Raw genomic sequence first — 17,933 nt, forward strand, 5'->3', positions numbered from 1 at the left:
TCCGTCGATATTTTCCAGTCATCTACTGTGGTGTTTGAACATTCATTGAAGCTGTCGCCGCGATGACCGATACACCGCAGACCACGGCGGGTGCCAACCCCAAGGAAGCCAGGGTCCTAGAGCAGCATCTAGACCCAAGCTTCGACTTCTCAGAGTTTGACCCAGCGACGCCAGCGGCAGAAGAGGGCGCAGATAACGCCTCCAACTCAGGCGACCGCCAGCTCCCGGAATCATCGTTGCGGTTACAGGGTGGCGACATCCACCGCGACCTGTACAAGATTGCGGCACAGAACAGACGGCAAAAGTTACACCAACGAGCAGCAACCTTTTCTGATGCAGTCCACTTTGGCCGCAACCCTGCTCTGTCAATTTCAGACGTTGACCATGACGAACTACCCGTTCGCGACCAGCTCGCGCCCGGCGGCCTGAGACGCCAATACTTACAACGGCAAAGCAAGCGTGTCAGCTACATCTCGGAGCCTGTTACGCGAAACTTCATTTCTTTCCTTGAACTGTATGGCCAATTCGCCGGTGAAGATCTTGATGAAGATTCGTCGGATGCGGAATCTGCCGTTGAAGAGGAAGATGAGGGGCAAGGCGAGCGGAGACCACTTCTCGGACGACGACAGAGCTCGAAGAGACTGAGGGCTCAGGGTGATGCGGATCAAGTCAAGACCTTCTTTACTCTCCTGAAGGCGTTCATCGGTACCGGAATCATGTTCTTGCCCAAGGCCTTCAAGAACGGCGGCATGCTGTTTTCATCGATCACCATGATCATGGTTTCTGCTATTACAGCGCTGTGTTTCGAGTTGCTGCTAGCGACAAGGAAGAGATATGGCGGTGGTGGTTATGGTGATCTGGGTTCTATCGTTGTGGGACCGAGATTCCGCGCCCTCATTCTGGTTTCCATCACGCTCTCGCAAATCGGCTTCGTATGCGCTGGTCTCATCTTTACTGCCGACAACCTTCGATCGTTCCTGGATGCTGTCACTCACGCCGAGGAGCCTCTCTCAACCAATGCGCTCATCGGTATCCAGATCGCTGTTCTGATACCCATGTCCTTCATCCGAAACATCTCCAAGCTCGGACCTGCCGCCCTTCTCGCCGATGTCTTTATCCTCATCGGCTTGACGTACATTTACTGGTACGATATCTCATCGATCACCAAGATGGGCGGTTTCAACCCATCTATCGAACTCTTCAACCCCCGCGACTTTACTCTGACTATCGGTTCCGCCATCTTCACTTTCGAGGGCATCGGCCTTATCCTTCCCATTCAGTCCAGCATGAAGGAGCCCGAGCACTTCAGCAAGCTCCTCTACATCGTCATGCTCATCATCACCGTCATCTTCACGTCCGTCGGTGTGCTTTGCTACGGTACCTTTGGAGAGAACGTCTCCGTCGAGGTCATCACCAACTTCCCCCAGACCAGCAAGCTCGTCAACGCCGTCCAGTTTCTCTACTCCATGGCCGTCCTCGTCGGCACACCAGTGCAACTTTTCCCCGCTATGCGTAACATTGAGCTCAAGATCTTTGGTCGCGCATCCGGCAAGCAGAGTAACATGACCAAGTGGAAGAAGAATGCCTTCAGGACGTGTCTCGTCATTCTTTGCGGTGCCATCGCTATCCTTGGAGCTAGCGACCTCGATAAGTTCGTTGCGCTCATCGGAAGCTTTGCCTGTGTACCTCTGGTGTACATCTACCCTGCCTACCTGCACTACAAGGGCGTCGCCAACCGTCCTTGGGAGAAGTTCGGTGACATCTCCATGATGGTTATCGGTGTCGTTGCCATGGTGTACACTACCAGTATCACACTTGCTAGATGGTCTGAGACCTAAGAACAGAAAGAAGGGTGGTTGGAAGAGTACAGAAAAGTCCCTTTACAGTACGGTGGAAGTAGCGTCACTATTGCATAATTTGTTTCTCGCACGGCGTTCAGGTGGATGGGTGAATGGGATGTCTTTGTATGGTATTTTTAACGCGCGCATGTTACAGTTATGTGTAACGATAATGGCATACTAGTACGAACTCGTCTCCTCGTATCTTGCCTGTGATGAGCTCTACAGCTCAGTTACCTCTCTCTCCCTCTCACAAACGTCTTACTACTGATCAACATTGAACGCCTCTTGCAACCTACGCCAGAACGGGAACGCCTCCCTTGATGCCCAAACCTCAAGAACGCAAATGATGACACAAGCTGCCTTAAACAGCCAGAGAAGCCAGACGGAGATGTCGCAAAGGTACCGCCAGGCGACGATCATTACCATGTCCATTAGTGTCATATCAACATCATCAGGCTCAACAGCCCCCAGCCATGCATTCCTAGCCTCTATCTCCTCTCTCGTCATCCTCCTCTTAACTTCCGCCTCCTCTTCCTCCCCCTCCCTAATACTCCTCTGTTCTTCCCTCTCTATCCCCCGCCAAATCTCCGCCAAATCTTCTAACCCTTCTCTCTTCATCTCAAACCACTTCGTTCTACACAGTGGACATTTGTTGCTATTCGGCATTCCTGATGCGAGCGACTTGCGCAGACATTGGTATCCGAAGATATGGTTAACGCAGTGTGGTGTGTTGGTGATGAGAACGGGTGCGTGGGAGCCGTGGAACGGGTCTTGGCAGATTCCGCATATCGTGCCTGGGGTGGGGTAGAGGGGGTGTGAGGGTAGGAGTGGGAGGAGGTTGCTGGCGAGGAAGGTGGGTAGGGTGGTTTTGGTGGTTTGGAATAGTGTAGGAGGTATGACACGCCTACGCTGACCTGGATTGGTTCTTGGTAAAGGGGTTGGGTCAAGGAGTGTTGCTGAGACGGAAGGGGGGAAGATTTCGGTTAATGATGGTGAGTGGTAATCTTCTGGTGTTTCAGCGGGTTCTGATTGTTGTATGGGAGAAGACGGGCGGTATAGATGGTTTGGGTCTATTTCTGGGAGGCGGTCGCGCCTGCCTCCTGGATAGAGATCAAGTGGTGAGATTCTCTCGTGATGGATCCAGTAGGGGCGGGTGGTCGGATGGCTTTCGCCTGTCTGGGGAGGGGGAGGAGAAGACATATTCGCAGGTTGGATAGTTGAGCGCTGTGGTTGCGGTGGGGGATGGTTATAGACGTTCTATACGTTGAGAAATATTCACTAGTGGATGAAACTGGGCTATGGAATGTGTAGCTGCATGGAGAAGTCTAGTCAAATGGCTCGTGCCCTGTCTTTCATTGCTTTGGCCTACTGCCTACATCACCGTACTACAGACCCCTCTCGAGTGATGAGAGCCTGCAGTTGAAGATTCACCTCAAGCTAATCTAAGTCTACAACGTGAGCCGAGAAAGAGAGATACCCAAGGAACCAGCTACACGCATCTAAACCGCGTTCTTCTCCACTTCTGCCCTCGGATCATCGACAACCTCCCACTCATCGTCCGCGTCGACCTTGTCCCATTCTTCTTCATCCGAGTCCAAGTTCAGTGTCTCGAACTCTTCATCGGGAACCTTCTCTTCGGGAGCCTTGGACTTATCTATAGCCAACACACTGTCCAGCTCGGCACGGGCAGCGGGTTCCGTTTGCACCGAAGCGAGGTTCTCGACTGCGAAACGCGATTTGATGAGTTTTGTGGTCTTCTGGCTCCTGACGGGCAACTGAGTCCTCCTACCTTCCACATCAGAGGGGTTGAGGGAGTATGTCGGCACATCGCGTTTGGCAGGTGTTGTGGGGGTTGTGCTAGTCGTCGGTCGCGCAACAATCTTGCTCTGAGCGCGCTCCGATTTCTTAGTAGAGGTGTCCGTCTGTGGTCCATTCCTGAGCATCTCCAAAAGTTCGGGGAAGGAGAGTCCGACATTGCCCATATCCGCGACCATTGTGTCGATCTCTGCGTCAGTGTATTTCCGCTGGCGAAGATCACGGATAGTTGCCAGGCGTGCTCTGAGGCCTGGTGAGCCGTCGAGTTGTGTTGATTCGTAGCCAGAAGCCCGAGATATGGTTTTTGGTGGGGCCTTTAGCCAGGCATCCGAGGCCGATTTGGGTGAAGTGTAGACATTAGGCTGGTAAGCTGGAGGCTCGTAAACTGTGGGCTTGAGAACTCTAGACTTGAGGGGTGTAGGCTCTCCGAAGACTGGCGGCTTATGTCTGTCACCAAGACTTCCAGTTGGTAACGTAGTCCTTGATGTATCTTTGGAGGCGGAAGAAGGAGTGCTGAAATCGACATTTGCGTCAGCAAGCTTGGCGAAATGAGGTCCATGTACCTCTCCCGTCTCCTGATTGATGGGCGCGATAATTTTCGCGGAGGTATTGGTAGCATTTGAAGGGGTATAGCCCCATGGCCAGGGCTGTGTGAGCCCGGGGAACCTTGCTTGGTCTGAAGTGCCTTCTTGGTTGACAGTCGTGCCCACCCGAGCATGGGACGTTGAGAACAAAGGAGGCTGGTCGGGCGTGAATATAGCCCCTGGTGGTTTTGTGGTTGATGCAGGCCGCGCTGACCGTAATGATCGTGGTGGCTGTTTTGTTAACCATGATGACCCTGGTGATAGTGGTGCCTGCGATGGCAGTGGTGACAGTGATGGCAGTGATGGCAGGGATGGCGGGGATGCCATGAATGAACCTAGTCGCGATTCGGGAGAAGACTGCACTGCGTTGCGAAGCTCGTGCTCCCTGGGTTGTCGTATCGGTTGGCGGTGAGAGACAAGAGAGGGCCCAGCTGTGGAGGAAGCACGCACGAGAGGTCGATATGTTGACGGAGGTCTATTCCAAGGGTGCTCTGGGTCATGGGAGCGTCGTATGGTAAGCGACGAGTAGCTGGGAGGGTCATCACAGTTGAGCATTTCCCGCCTGCGCCCAGGAGGATTATTGGGAAGACTGTCTTCCGTCGGACTTTCGCAGCCCCATGTAGTTTCCTGCATGCGCCCAAGAAGAGAAGGATTGTCGTCCGCTGGAATTCTGGGGTCTCTTGAAGGAGATATGATTTCAGAGGTAGATGAGAGGTGGTGAGTGGCGTGGATGTGTGGGAGTGACAGAAGTGGAACTCTGATGGCGGAAGTGCTGCTTTCAAGTAAAAGCTTTTTTGAAGTGAAATATGACCAGAGCAACCAAGGAAAGGATATGTGCGACAATGTGGCCGAGAGGGGCGTGGGAGGCAGCAAAAAACCACGGACCAGCGCAGTTAATAAGCGGTGCACCGTAGGGGTTTGGCTCAAGGCCAGCATTTGGTGTCATATTTTGGTTCAGAGGGGCGAGGAGCCACTGGTACCTTCCAACCCCATGCCAATTATCGTTCTCCTCGTTTCAATTGGATCTTGTATACGTACGCATGACTACAAGAACTCAACGCTCCAGGGGAGATCTTTGATTGCATACATTGAAGGTCAGTTGCACACAGGAGTAAACGCGCTCTTGAGGTCTACTTAGACGCGCTCCATGCAGCGACGGCACTCCCAAGTATGTGGCTGGATAGCTCACTTCCATCCTCGAGCGCGAATACCGAAGGACGCGATGAGTACAGGAGTGAAGGTAGCTAATCGATAGGCCGAAGCGAAGAAGTAGCGACAAAGACAGCCGGGTGGTCAGTGTTCAACGGCTACAGCGATCGTTTGGCGGGCCTTTGCCGCGTGCTATACTTAGCCACCACCACCGACACAAGTAAGAGAGGGCTTGAATATGCGATATCTCGAGTAATGATAGCAAGGCTAGATAGTCAGGCAGAATGCAACGCAGTGCACCATGGTGAGCGATGATGCAGGTGTCGTCCCAAAAGGGAGAGGCGGGCTTGGCAACGCTATGGCCAGCGCGATGGGCGGCCCACTCGATTGTTTGGATTCGTCCCGCGTCACAACATTCAAGGTCCAACACCCCAACGCCCCGACGACGACCTCCCCCGGACTGCCCTTTTGCCTTTGGCGTTGATATACACGACTGAATTGCTTCGAGACGACATGCTCAGCTAACCTAGACGACACCTGACCTTTACCCGGAACGCGACTGCCAGCACCGCGACGCGCCCAACCACCCGCACTTACTTCTACCTTCTACACATTCGCCATGGCTTCCCGCACAAAGGCACCCACTGTAGGGTCCGCTGGATGGATCCTCGAGGAGCGCCATCAATCCAACACGCTTGTATCCCAAGAATTGGAGGATTTTGGCTTCTCTGTGCGCAACGAGCTGGAATGGCTCAACGAGCACATGTTCGACATTTTGGCCAGCGACAGACCGTATGTCGCGTCTACCTTGCGTCAACACGCGCCAGACTGACTCTCCGGTAGACACAACCTCGATGTCTTCAAGACACCCGGCAAATTACGCGGCAAGACGCCTCGCACCGCGCGAAAAAAGGCGGTCGATCGCCAGGTAAGAGTTTGCGCGTCGCCTTCCATCCCATACTAACATCAGCCAGCCTCTTGCCAGCATTAAGTCCGCGAACGCGCAGAAACGCACAAGCGCCGCCGAAGAGAGTCTACGAAACGTCAAGGCTAGATTCCAGATCGCCGAAGACGCAGAGAACACGGTTCGCCAATCGCCTACCGTCGCCCGCACGCCCATCGCGCGACAGCTGTTTACTAAGCCCGAGAGCGCCGGCAAGGAGAACGTTGACACTAGCTTCCAAGCGAATGTATTCGATAAGCGCCCAGCACAGCCTCTTGCACCAGCATGGAACCCTGTCCAGTCCTCGCAAGAGACAGTAATGACTTCAGAAGCCAGCGAGGTCTTCTCACCGCCACAAAGCTTCTCAACACAACCTACACAGCCCACTCAATCCTTCCGTCATTCGATACACGAAAAAGAGGAAGACCGCGACACTGGCGATTCTTTCGTCTCTGCAAATGAGGCTTTCGCGAGCAAGAATGCCTCGCGGGAAGCTTCGCGCACAAAGGACGCTGATGCAGATGCGATGGAAGTGGATGACGAATACAAGGCTGACCGCTCGCGATCTGATGCCGATGGTACCATGATTCACCACGACCTTTCTGACGCGGAGGATCGCAGCATGGAGGATATGGAGGACTTCCCAGAGCCACCACGCGTAGTTTCCGAACAGTACAGCATCTCCGCCGAGACCCACGACGCGCTTGACACCGCGAACAACCGCGCCCTGGCGCCTGAGCCAAAGAACATCTACGCGCCCGACCACTCGACTACGCCCTCGGGCCCGCCGCCTGCGTCCCCAGAAGTCGAGCACAACGATACCCTTATCCATCATGATATCGATGATCAAATGGACATGGACGATGATGTGCGCTCTCCTTCAGACAACTCCAGCCCTGTAAAGCCGCTCGTTAGGAAAAGCAGTCTTACCTTTGCCTCCCTTCCCGCACGCGAGCCATTGCTCCCGAAGAAGAGCATGGGCAACCGAGTATCGCGCATTAGTCACATCGACCAGAGCAAAGCCCGGAACAGCCAAATGGGCAGATTCACAGGAGGAAAGAGTCTGGGAGGCTCGCAGCTCGCGCATCCTGCGGAGATACAACACGCCGACGACTCGGATGTGGATATGGAACGCCCTGAGCTTCAGCGAGAGGAATCGGAGACAACGAAGGTTCACAACAAGACCTCGACCCAGCGTCTATTCGAGCGAATCAACATGCTCAAGCAGCAGAACGAAGCGCCGAAGCGCATTAGCCAGAACATCACATCTGCGCAGTCGCAGCCTCAGGAACCCACACAAGCAAAGGAAGAAGTGGCACCTGTTCAGACTTCACAGCCAGCGTACCCGAGTCTCCCAGCACCCGAACCCGCACAAGAAGACGATGACGATGACGACTGGATCTCGCCGGTTCGGACAGCAGCAGTTGCACCCAAGGTCGCCAGGCCTGCTTTTAACAAGAGCCATACTGCTGACGTCCAGGTCTCTCCAGCTAGGCATGTGCCGCCGAAGCTCACTTCAGTCTCAAATCCGGATCTCACAGCAGTTGCTGAATCAACCACGCCGGTTGGCTCTCCGACTAGTAAGAAATACATGGATGGCCCCCTCAGTGCTTCGAAATCTAAACTGTATTCAGCATTCCGCGCAGCGAAAGAGAAGCTCATCGGATCGAGTGCTACCAGCGCTCAGGTGAAGATGGATGCACTCAAGGAGAGCCCTGCCAGGCCCAAGTTCCCCTCTTCAGATCCATCAGAAGATGCCTTAAGCAGTCCCAAGCGCGCAGAGAGACCGGCCACAATCTTCACCCATATGCGCTCACCTTCCAAGGACTCTATCAAGTCCGGTAAGAGTGCTACCATGCCCGGTAGCCCACTCAAGGGCGACGGTCGACGGACTCGCAGCTCCACTGAACGCGAGAAGCAGAAGGAGAAGGACGCGAGAGAGAAGGAAATGAGAGAGACCAAGCAACAACAGCGTGCTGAGGACAAGCTCAGGCAGATGCGCGAGAAGGAACAAAGCAAGGCTGCTGCGCATGCCCAGAAGGCCAGAGCCATGGGCGCAAAGACACCGACCGCTATGTCGTCGCAATCAAGTCTCAGGCAACCCACTGCATCGGCTGCGAGTAAGACACCAGCGCAGGCAGCACCGCAGCAACCCGTGTCTCGACCTGGTATCCCTCGATCAAACACTGCTTCCTCCAGGGACCAAGACGTGGACTCTGGTGACGAAATGCCACCCCCGCCACCTCCGAAGAGCCTGTTGCCTACCACTAAGACAACGAAGGCACCTCTTCGGGAGCCTAGGAAACTTGCCAAACCAACAAGCAAGGACGCTATTACAAAGGCGAAGGCACCCCAGAAGATTATGGTCAACCTCAAGAGCAGCCAGTACGGACAGGCACCTCCCCCTGCTGCTCGCCCAGCTCCGTCGTCGAGCAAACCTCTCCCATCTGCTCCTCAGAACTTGGGAAAATCTGTGGGACCTTCATCAAGGCCTCCGACAGCCGCAGCAAACCGCCCAGCTTCAGCTTTGTCTACTAAGTCTGCACCCGGAACCAAGTCTGCAAGGCCGATCTCTAAGCCGCCCGCGCCTCAAGCCGCCCGGCCGCAATCTGTTGTTGAAAAGCCCAAGGCTTCAACGTCTCAACCACCACGCGCTGATCTTGGAGCTGCCCGACCTATATCTCGCCTGCAGACAGTTCAGGATGCGAACCGCATCAACATTCCTCCTGTCAACCCTGCAAAACCTCCTCCAAAGCGACAGTTCCCAGGCGAAAGCGATGAGACCCTCCATCGCCCGGCCAAACGACCTTCGCAACAGGCGAAGAATCTCAACCCAACTACACCAGCGCATGCTCAATTTGCGAAGGGCAAGATTCCGTTCGCGGAGTCCGCATACCAACCCCAATCCCAGGCACCTACGATACAGTACCCCAACGGAGATGACATCAAGCTGCCTGAGATCATGACCGACTCGGAAGACGAAGACTCTGAGAACGAGTTCGAGCAGCCCAGCTGGGTTAACACCCCCAACCTCCGCGAGATGCTGAGCAACCAACAGCTCATGGATCCCGAGCACATCTTCGGCCCCATTGCACCGCTGGAGATGGAAAAGGTCTTCCCCAACAAAGAGCGCCACAAGCGTTTCCGCGAGCGCACCAGCAGCGCCTACTGGGCCAACGACGAAGTCACCGCCGAAGAGAAGCGCAAGGAGCGCGAGGCTAGAGAACGCCTCGTTCGCGATGGCGGATGGACGTACAACCCCTCGCCTCTTCCCAAGCAATCTGGCTCATCCCGTTAAGACTATCACGACGGCATATGTGGGGTGTCATTACATTCTTCATCCATTGTATGTGAATGCTCCATTCATAATGAGCATGTTGGGGCGTAAAACTTTGTGTATTGTGTATATATTATATCGGGCGCAGCATCACGACCGCATGAAAGCGCATGAAGGAGCAGAGTGAGCGTGCTTCAAAGGGTTCTTGTCATTGTTTTTATAAGGTGTTTTGTAGGATGGGATGGACGAGCATCGGCCCCGATTGAGTGGCTGGCTATGATTGCTTGGTGTTTTGAATGGGCGTTTTTTGTTCTTGCTTACTTTCTTCTGAGATAATCTTTTGTGTAGTCGTGGTCAATGATGAGACTGTTGTCATGTTCATACTGGGCTGTTCATACTGCCTGTTTGACGATCTGAATGTAGTGCGGGCTCATGATATGCGTACTATCAGCGTATCCATTCAAGAGCCTATGAATTAACTACACATTGTACAACCGTTGTAAAAAGTCAGTCGCAGTGTTTGCTCCTGGTCCGCCTGACTCGTCCCGTCCCCGCAACGCAAATACATCTTCCAACAATCATTCATCAACTCATCATTCCATCCCATTCCAGCAAATCAAAAGCCCCCTCTAAGCGCATGTACAACACCTTCAAAGAACGTTCCAGACTCTGCTATCAAAAGAGGAAGTGACAGCGGAAGGCAGAGGACAAATTAGGCCGACTGCATCAATACGATAATGGAAATGTGATATACGGGCGAGCTTCAGACCGGGTACTTGTACCAAACGTGCGGTTTCTGACAGCCGTGACGTCCTCCCAATATTTGGAACGAAGACGGATATTACCTCCACGACCGGGAGCGGGGTTTTGTCAACTACCTCGGCCGGCAGTATAGCTTGGAAAGAAGACGGAGCGTCAAACCAAATGACGGGCTGTCCATAAATTTGTCATGACGCTTATCGGTGAACTAACAAAAAAGCGTCCGTCGGCGTCTTCGGCACGTATCTTGAGTTGCCCGGAAAGTTGCATGGTGGCGGCCACGTTGGTGGAGGGTATATAAACGTGTCACAGTTTCTTCCTTTTCACACCGATAGGATCGTCTATCAGGAAATATGCGGTGGAGATGTAGTGTGGGCCTCCGCACGGGAGCGGAGCGGAGGAGGGAGAGGATACTTGCATGAACTAGGCCATAGCTCGATGGCGTCTTCACCGTGTGCGGCAATCGAACGGAAGAGGCCGCCCTACTCCGAGGAACTGCAGCGTACATTTCCCCTACGGTCCCTTTGCGTGTGTGTGACCCGATGTGCTGGCTGGTGTGGTGGCCACGGCCTATAGACCAGATAGAAAATGACAAACACGTGAGGTCATGTGAAGAAGGAAAACATGTGACGTGCGTTCGTAAGGAAAAAAAACGAGGTACGTTGCCGCAGGAAGGGAAAGTAAGAAGGGAAAGGGTCGCGAAGAGAGCCCAAAGAGTGAGGCATGCTTGCTCTAATCGGCTCACCTTCCGCAGCGACTGTTCAACCATGCTCGCGCATAAAGACTCGCACCGTGACACCTGTCAGTGCTGTCAGGAACATGTCAAATCGTACGCCGTGGTACCTGAAGCGCCCAAGCTAGCCGGTGCCGTGACACTTGTCCTCATTTGCGCATCTGACCCGGAGCAGGTGTTTGGGGTCTGTCTGAGTAGATTGCCAAGGACCATGTACATGCAAGCTCCCTGTAGTTATTCGCCGTCCTTTTTGAATGGTTCGGCGTCGATGGATCCAATAGAGTGAATAATCTCGCTTGGTCGTGGCGACTAGAAACGGGCATCGGTTCGTGCGATCCGTCTGGGTTTCCAGGTCAATGGAGTGGACTACTCCTCGGGCACTATGTTAGCACCATAGATGGAGATCGCGGAGGCATCTAGCGGACATGGGTAGTATTGCGTGAGAGATGGATCTAGTAGATAGGCAGCGGTATCGATATCGGATACCTATCTCAATCGTTGCACACCGAGAGGGGCAGGGCGAGGCTCCTCTTGTCGCACTGAGAGCATCGAATTGCGTTCTCAAGAACCAATACACCGGTGTGCGGCTAGTAAAGCGAGTATCGGTGTGGTGATGCGCGCATGCTTTTGCTGCTTTCACTGAACGTGCATCTGCTGCTCGAGTGTCGTCGTAAGTCGTCCTACCGTGTGGAAAGCGCCACAAAGCTTGATTGCATCACCGCAGCTGTCAGTCAGAACCTTCTCCGGGGTCGCCTGAAGCTCGCTCTTTCCATGGTCCATTGAGATCACGTGCATAGAAGCCTATTAGATAAGAACACATCTTAGTAAACTTCGTCTCCAGCTACCTAGCATTAATCTATACTTAAAAAGACTTAATTGCTAGCATCCTCGCTTAAATTTATCTATCTTAAACACGCTAAACAACTATACTTAGCTTTACAAATCTACTCGCATCCTAGCTCTAGAAGCTACAACCTATTATAGTTAACGCCTCCTATCTAATTGTAAGTAGACGCTCTCTTCCCTTGTTCTAAGCTAACCTTCTAGGGCTCTACCTGCCCTAACTATGTTATATACCTCAGCGACAATATAATCTTATAGGCTATAAAGCTAGACTACTAGTTTATCGCTAAGGAGCGCCTATTTATATGCGCTTAAGCCACCTACAGCTTCTACGAGGAAGCTAACAAGCTTTAAACCTTCTAACGCGGGTGCTACATTAAAGAAGGGGAGGACAACAAGGCAAAGGAGTGGGAGGAGATCATAAAGATGGTGTCCACAACAGATCAGCACAACGCTATCATAGCGAAGAAGCTGTGCTAGTCAGAAGCTGTGCTAGTCAGAATCTAGAAGCAATGAGATCAAGTTAAGCTCACATTTGAGCTGAAGGCCCTGCAACTCTTTGCCACAAGTACAGAGCGTGCTCCCTCGACTATTATGTGCACCAAACGTCCTTTCGCAAGACGCTGTGTGCCCGCAATTCGTCACCTGTAACGCTCCTTGACAGTCGTTCTTGAGATTTTAACCGGAAGTCGTGCTTTCTCATAGACACAATGCGAGGATCATCCTTGCATCCTTCTTGTTTAAGCGAAAAGGCACTACCAGGCGCGATCGTGAGATTGCGTTATGGTAAGCCTAACAAGATGGCAATTAAGGAGTCCGTCGTGCAAGAGTGGTTTGGTGGGGCAGCGGACCGACTGCACTCTTGCTTCCGCCTCGTCAGATTGTGTGAGACACGTCCCAACGCGGCACCCGTCGGGCACGAGGAAAGGCAATTCTGACAGCTTGGTGGTACTATTCGATGCGCCAGAGGGGGCGGAGTACCGTTCAGGCTGTGATATTTGAGATAGCCTTGAAGGGCTACGGGCTTTTCTCTTGTGCATGCCGTGACGTTTGTGGAACGATCGTGAAGACAACATCGGTGAAAGCAAGAATACTGGGGTGAGCCAGTGCCTCATAATCTTGATCGACACCAAGAAAACCAAGAGAGCTTTTCGTATAGTGGATGAATTTATAATAGTCGTGTCGCGATTTGGCACATGCTTTGCATGAGAAGGCAGTTGAGAGATAATGGAACAAATGCGTTGAGGATGTACGCGTCGCCTGAGTACGTGAGGCACGACTAGTTCAGTACGTCCTCTATCGACACGTTGTCGCGCATTTTACTTTCTGGTTTTACCCAAAGAGGCACCACATCCGGTATTTCCACCTAAAAAGTAGCTGTGTTACGAGACTACATGTCGTGCTGAACAGACGCATCGCTGGATACGCTCGACTTGCGCATGGGTTCTTGGACTTGTCCCCTCGATGCTGTTCGTAGTCTGTCTCGTGCATCTGGTGCTTGCTGATGCGGTGAACAGCTTGAGGCGATGGAGTGCATGATTCCTCTAGTCTTTCATTACTCATGGCAGACCCTGGTCAACTTTGGGAGGACGACTAACGGCGCCGATGCGTACGGAAAAACGGCTCATTAGAGGTACGAGCATGTTGACAGCGTTGTCGTACAACCAGTTCTCTTAGACGCTGGTCCTGCGACGACACCACAGCGTGCGCTCAGCATGGCGTGTGGCCGGGTTGAGATGTTTACTCACCTGCGTCATGTCCAATAGACACAGCTATCACACCAAGACATGGCTTCGCCACAAAATTGTTTTGCCTTGCTCGACGCGGGCCATAGCTTTGGACTCGGAATTGGGTGCGAACTCAAAGAGGTCGCTGGTCAAGGCTCTGTACCTGCTGATGTTCGCCGCTCAATTCCATCTTGGGCTCGCCGCACAGCAGTTTCACCCCGAATAGACCTGGCTGATCGAGGTAATTCGAGCCGACTGTCATCCCACTGTGACGGCTTCTGTGTAACCAGCGGAAGCGGAAAGAGTCTGGGCACATGCACAATGATCGATAGCAAGCGCCCATCTCCTCCCCATCTGAGCGCCATGCGAATGACCATCATCCTCATAATGCATTGATCCTTGGCCCAATCAGCGCAATGAGCTCGAGCGAGTCCGCTTAGGATCTCACGAAGTCACTCTTCTTTGACCGGAAGGCAGTGTGAGTTGTTCGAATCTTCCACCGCCGGCCACGCACAGTGACAGCGGGTAAGGCTGTAAGTATCCAAGCTGCTCTGCAGAACGGCACCGATTCGCCAGAAAATAGAACGAAAAGATACACAAGAGCCCTAGAGACGAATCTCATCAAGCCGTGGTCACGGGTCGCGACAGCTGGTGCAGCAACCTGGCTTTCGTCTTCTTTGAGCGGTCTGTACTGAGACATGAACACCGCCTTTCTTCGTGAGCAGGCCTGCAATCAACCCGACCGTATGTCAAAGCGAACGTGACAACGCGACTTGTTTGAAAAGGTCCGGTGAGGCAAGGGCCCGTCGAGAGTCCACTGTGAATGACTTCGCGTCGCAGGCAGGTGAAAGGGCTTGCATTAGAGCGCGCCATGTCTCACTACGAAGAGAAAGATATGTCTGATCCAGAAATTGCATTCAGCCTGCAATGTTTGACGGTAGACAGATTGTTGTTGCAGAGACAAGCCAGCAGTGTCTATGCTGTATACCGTATCTCGAGTATCGCCAACGGGAGCAAGGCTGAACACACACCGACAGCGTGTGCACCAATGACAGGTTCCAACGGAGTTGCAATTGTGCAGATATCCGAGATACGTGAGGAATTGGGCCACGTTTGCAACGAAAGGTAGGAGGGACGTGCGCCGTACTTCCACGGGACGCTGCAGGTAAACATTGCACCGATCCGGTTCTTTCATGCCAGGCCGACAGGGAGTATGCCAGAATAATCTGGTGTTCTCAGAAGGATTGCACGGGAACAATTCCAGTCTAAGCATGCCACTCGTACGGACTGATCAGGTACATGCGGCGTGGTGGTACAATCGCCAGGTACCTTCAGCAGCGGATACCGCTGGTATGGACGTAGCGATGGACTAGCCTCCCACAAGCCATGTTCCGTCTGTAGATATGTATAGGTGCCAATCAGGAAGCACAAAATGCCACGTCCTCCGCTGATACCGCCGGTGGCTGAAGAGTTGCTGAGCTGCTCAGCGCTGCCAGCTCGCACGTCCGCGAGCTCATTGGAAATGTTTTGGTCGGCGCATATGTCCTCTCGACAAAGGAACTCATGTATGTCCTGGTGCAGATGCAGGGTTCAGGGCGGATGTTGTGTTTGATGCCGTACGACGCTATCCCCTCGATCCCTCTTTCACTATCGCATTGTTCAGATCCCAGCACTTGCTTTCGGCAACGGCCGTTTGGTCCAATGAATGGATCCACCACGTCGTAACCTGGCAAGCCATGTAGTGTGGACGCTGGTCCACTTACACACCGGACGTGGTCTGCAAGGCGCTTGGACAAGCTTTGGCGAAGTGCGTCGCCAGGACTGAGCAACTAGCGGGCCGAAGTGAAGGCATGAGTTGACCCGTTAAGAAGCCGTGTACAGCACAAGTACCTTGCCCCAGGATACCGTCCTCCTTAGTGACATTAGCCGAAAGCTCTCCCGAGAGGATAACCTGGTTCGTTTCCTTACTCTTGGTAAGACTTGCATCTCATCTTGGTCGACAGCATCTGCACGATCGCCTCTTCTTGACACTTGCTGACTTCGCTGTCAAAGTGACTGGTCGACTGGTACTGTTGCGATAGCCGAGCAAAGTGTCCGTTGGATACCACACGAGGTCCATCCAATCGCCACGGGATCATTCCGTTTGTTGGGCGGAGCCACTGCTGTCGTATTGGGTCATCACCAACGTGTAGCGCACGTCTCCTCGCCATCATCTACCCCATCAAGCGCGTCGTCGCCCAGGTCCTCTTCAGTCGAACTCAGTACGTACGTCGCAATGACAGTCAGTTGTATCTGGTGCCGTCTGCTAATTGCAAGAAGATTTGTCGCAAGCGTCTGGTAGCCTCCGATCCACGTCTGTACTGGCCGGAGGTATACGGTGCTCATTTCGTCCTCGTGAGCATTTCGCAAACGAAAAAGACATCAGCCTCTTCTTCCCGTCGCTGCCACCCAAACCCTCTCCACTCCAAGTCAATCTTTCCGTTCCACGGCAGCTTAGTCTCGCTTTCCCACCTGGTCTTTGCGTCTTCAAGTCCACCGTTCCTGCCAAGTACCGGTACCTTTCGAAAAGTACCTGCACCAACAGTCTTCGTCCCATCAACCGCAAGGTTCGCAAGCTATCGTTATGATGAAGATATCGCAAATGCTGAACCCTATCTGCGGTGGCCGCGACGACCACCGCAGTTCGAACTCGCCGACGCCAGCTCCATATCCAGTGGCTGCAGTCTCAGAGCCAAGACGACAAAAGATTCCGAAGGACGCTCCAATCTTTTCAGAAGGCAACAGAACCGTCGGTAACGTCAACTTCCCACCACACGAGGCCGGTGAAGACCATGAACTATTGCACCAGCATCGCCGGTTCCAAATCTATCCTTTGGGAGAGATATCCAGGAAAGGTGTAAGGCACATCCCGTACAACAGCGATAAGAAGGCCTTCCATGAAAAGACTGGACGAGAAGCTTTTGAAAGTAGGTTCTGCTCACCTTCCTGCTAGCTTGATGCTGACTTGGGATTAGTGTTCCAGTACACGTACAAGAGACCAGATGACGAAAAAGAGTACACTGTTGTCTGGGACTACAATGTCGGCCTCGTTCGCATGACGCCTTTCTTCAAGTCGTTGAAGTATTCAAAGGTAGGTTGCTGACCAGCCCACTAGATGAAGAGGAGACTGACTGGTGCAGACGATACCGGCCAAGGCGTTGAGAGAGAACCCTGGACTGAAGGACATCAGCTACAGTATCACCGGTGGGGCTCTGGTCTGCCAAGGTCAGTTGTTGCAATAGCAGTCATACGGAGATGGGTACTGACTTCTTGTAGGCTATTGGATGCCATACCATGCAGCCAAAGCCATAGCAGCGACATTCTGCTACGACATTCGATGGGCACTCACCCCAGTATTCGGCAACGACTTTCCCTCCGAGTGTCTGCATCCGAAGGACCCATGCTTTGCGAAATTCCTCATTGACCCGACCATTGTGCAGTTCTGCGCGCAAGAGACGGTTCGTTTCGCAAAGCTTGGTCCTGCGTATGCTGTTCCCAAGCCCGACGCATCGTCGCTGATCGAGACACCGAAGATGCACTGCGAGCCGCCCTTGCTCAAAGAGAAGCTGGTCATGCAACGGCGCGCGCGACCGACCGATATCGAGAGCGGGTATGGGACGGACACTAGTCGCCATGGCAAGTATCTCTGCTCGCCTGAAGTGTCTCCTCGCACTCAGTTCACGCCCATCAACCGCTCCCAATCTCCATGGTCGCCACGCACAATCGGCTCTTCCCTCTTGGGCTCGCCTATCAGCTTCCAGGCGCCTCCGGGGTTACTCACGCCAACGTCGGCTCCATACGAGTACCACGTTGAAGGCTTTCGAGCGAAACGGACACATTCGAAAGTCTCTTATGACGACCGCGTCACTCGTCCCGATACAGCCACCACGGTGGACAGCGCGCACGGCTCAGAGGTGTCCGGTGGCGACGACGACCATAATCGCGATGATGTAAGAGCGGCGGAGATGTTGTTGTCGCTCTGCACTGGAGACAAGACGATGCCACCGACGAAGCGGACGCGTTGTGGTTCGAGGTTCTAGGAGTGGTGTTCCCCACCTTCCTCGCGATGTCGATGACTAAAATACCGCCGGTGGTGCTTTCCTTTTCCGTCAGCCCATGACGTCTCGTAGCTTTTCCAGCGCGCATCGTCGGCACACTCGTTAAGCAACCTGCATCTAGCCTGGCTTCTTCATTTCAAAGATAACAAGGCGCACTCGTTAAGC

General features: G+C 53.3%; 4 protein-coding genes across 4 annotated transcripts; 3 read left to right on the plus strand and 1 right to left on the minus strand.

Annotated features, from left to right (window-relative positions):
- Window positions 1–62: 62 nt before the first annotated feature.
- J4E83_004245 (uncharacterized protein) lies at window positions 63–1,838 on the plus strand (the record flags this gene model as incomplete). The annotated part of the gene is made up of 1 exon (XM_049331175.1): window positions 63–1,838. One exon carries the CDS (start codon window positions 63–65, stop codon window positions 1,836–1,838), a length of 1,776 nt encoding a protein of 591 aa, XP_049189721.1.
- Window positions 1,839–3,340: 1,502 nt separating this feature from the next.
- Window positions 3,341–4,374, minus strand: J4E83_004246 (uncharacterized protein; the record flags this gene model as incomplete). The annotated part of the gene is made up of 2 exons (XM_049331176.1): window positions 3,341–4,026; window positions 4,323–4,374. 2 exons carry the CDS (start codon window positions 4,372–4,374, stop codon window positions 3,341–3,343), a joined length of 738 nt encoding a protein of 245 aa, XP_049189722.1.
- Window positions 4,375–6,008: 1,634 nt separating this feature from the next.
- J4E83_004247 (uncharacterized protein) lies at window positions 6,009–9,630 on the plus strand (the record flags this gene model as incomplete). Its single annotated transcript, XM_049331177.1, has 3 exons — window positions 6,009–6,181; window positions 6,233–6,317; window positions 6,364–9,630. The coding sequence occupies 3 exons, from the start codon at window positions 6,009–6,011 to the stop codon at window positions 9,628–9,630; spliced, it is 3,525 nt and encodes a 1,174-aa protein (XP_049189723.1).
- A 6,667-nt stretch (window positions 9,631–16,297) lies between these two features.
- Window positions 16,298–17,750, plus strand: J4E83_004248 (uncharacterized protein; the record flags this gene model as incomplete). The annotated part of the gene is made up of 4 exons (XM_049331178.1): window positions 16,298–16,637; window positions 16,686–16,801; window positions 16,851–16,935; window positions 16,987–17,750. The coding sequence occupies 4 exons, from the start codon at window positions 16,298–16,300 to the stop codon at window positions 17,748–17,750; spliced, it is 1,305 nt and encodes a 434-aa protein (XP_049189724.1).
- Window positions 17,751–17,933: the final 183 nt, after the last annotated feature.

Source organism: Alternaria metachromatica (genome assembly GCF_023757995.1).
Source record: "Alternaria metachromatica strain BMP 0045 chromosome Unknown scaffold_7, whole genome shotgun sequence".
NCBI classification, from domain to species: Eukaryota; Fungi; Ascomycota; class Dothideomycetes; order Pleosporales; family Pleosporaceae; genus Alternaria; species Alternaria metachromatica.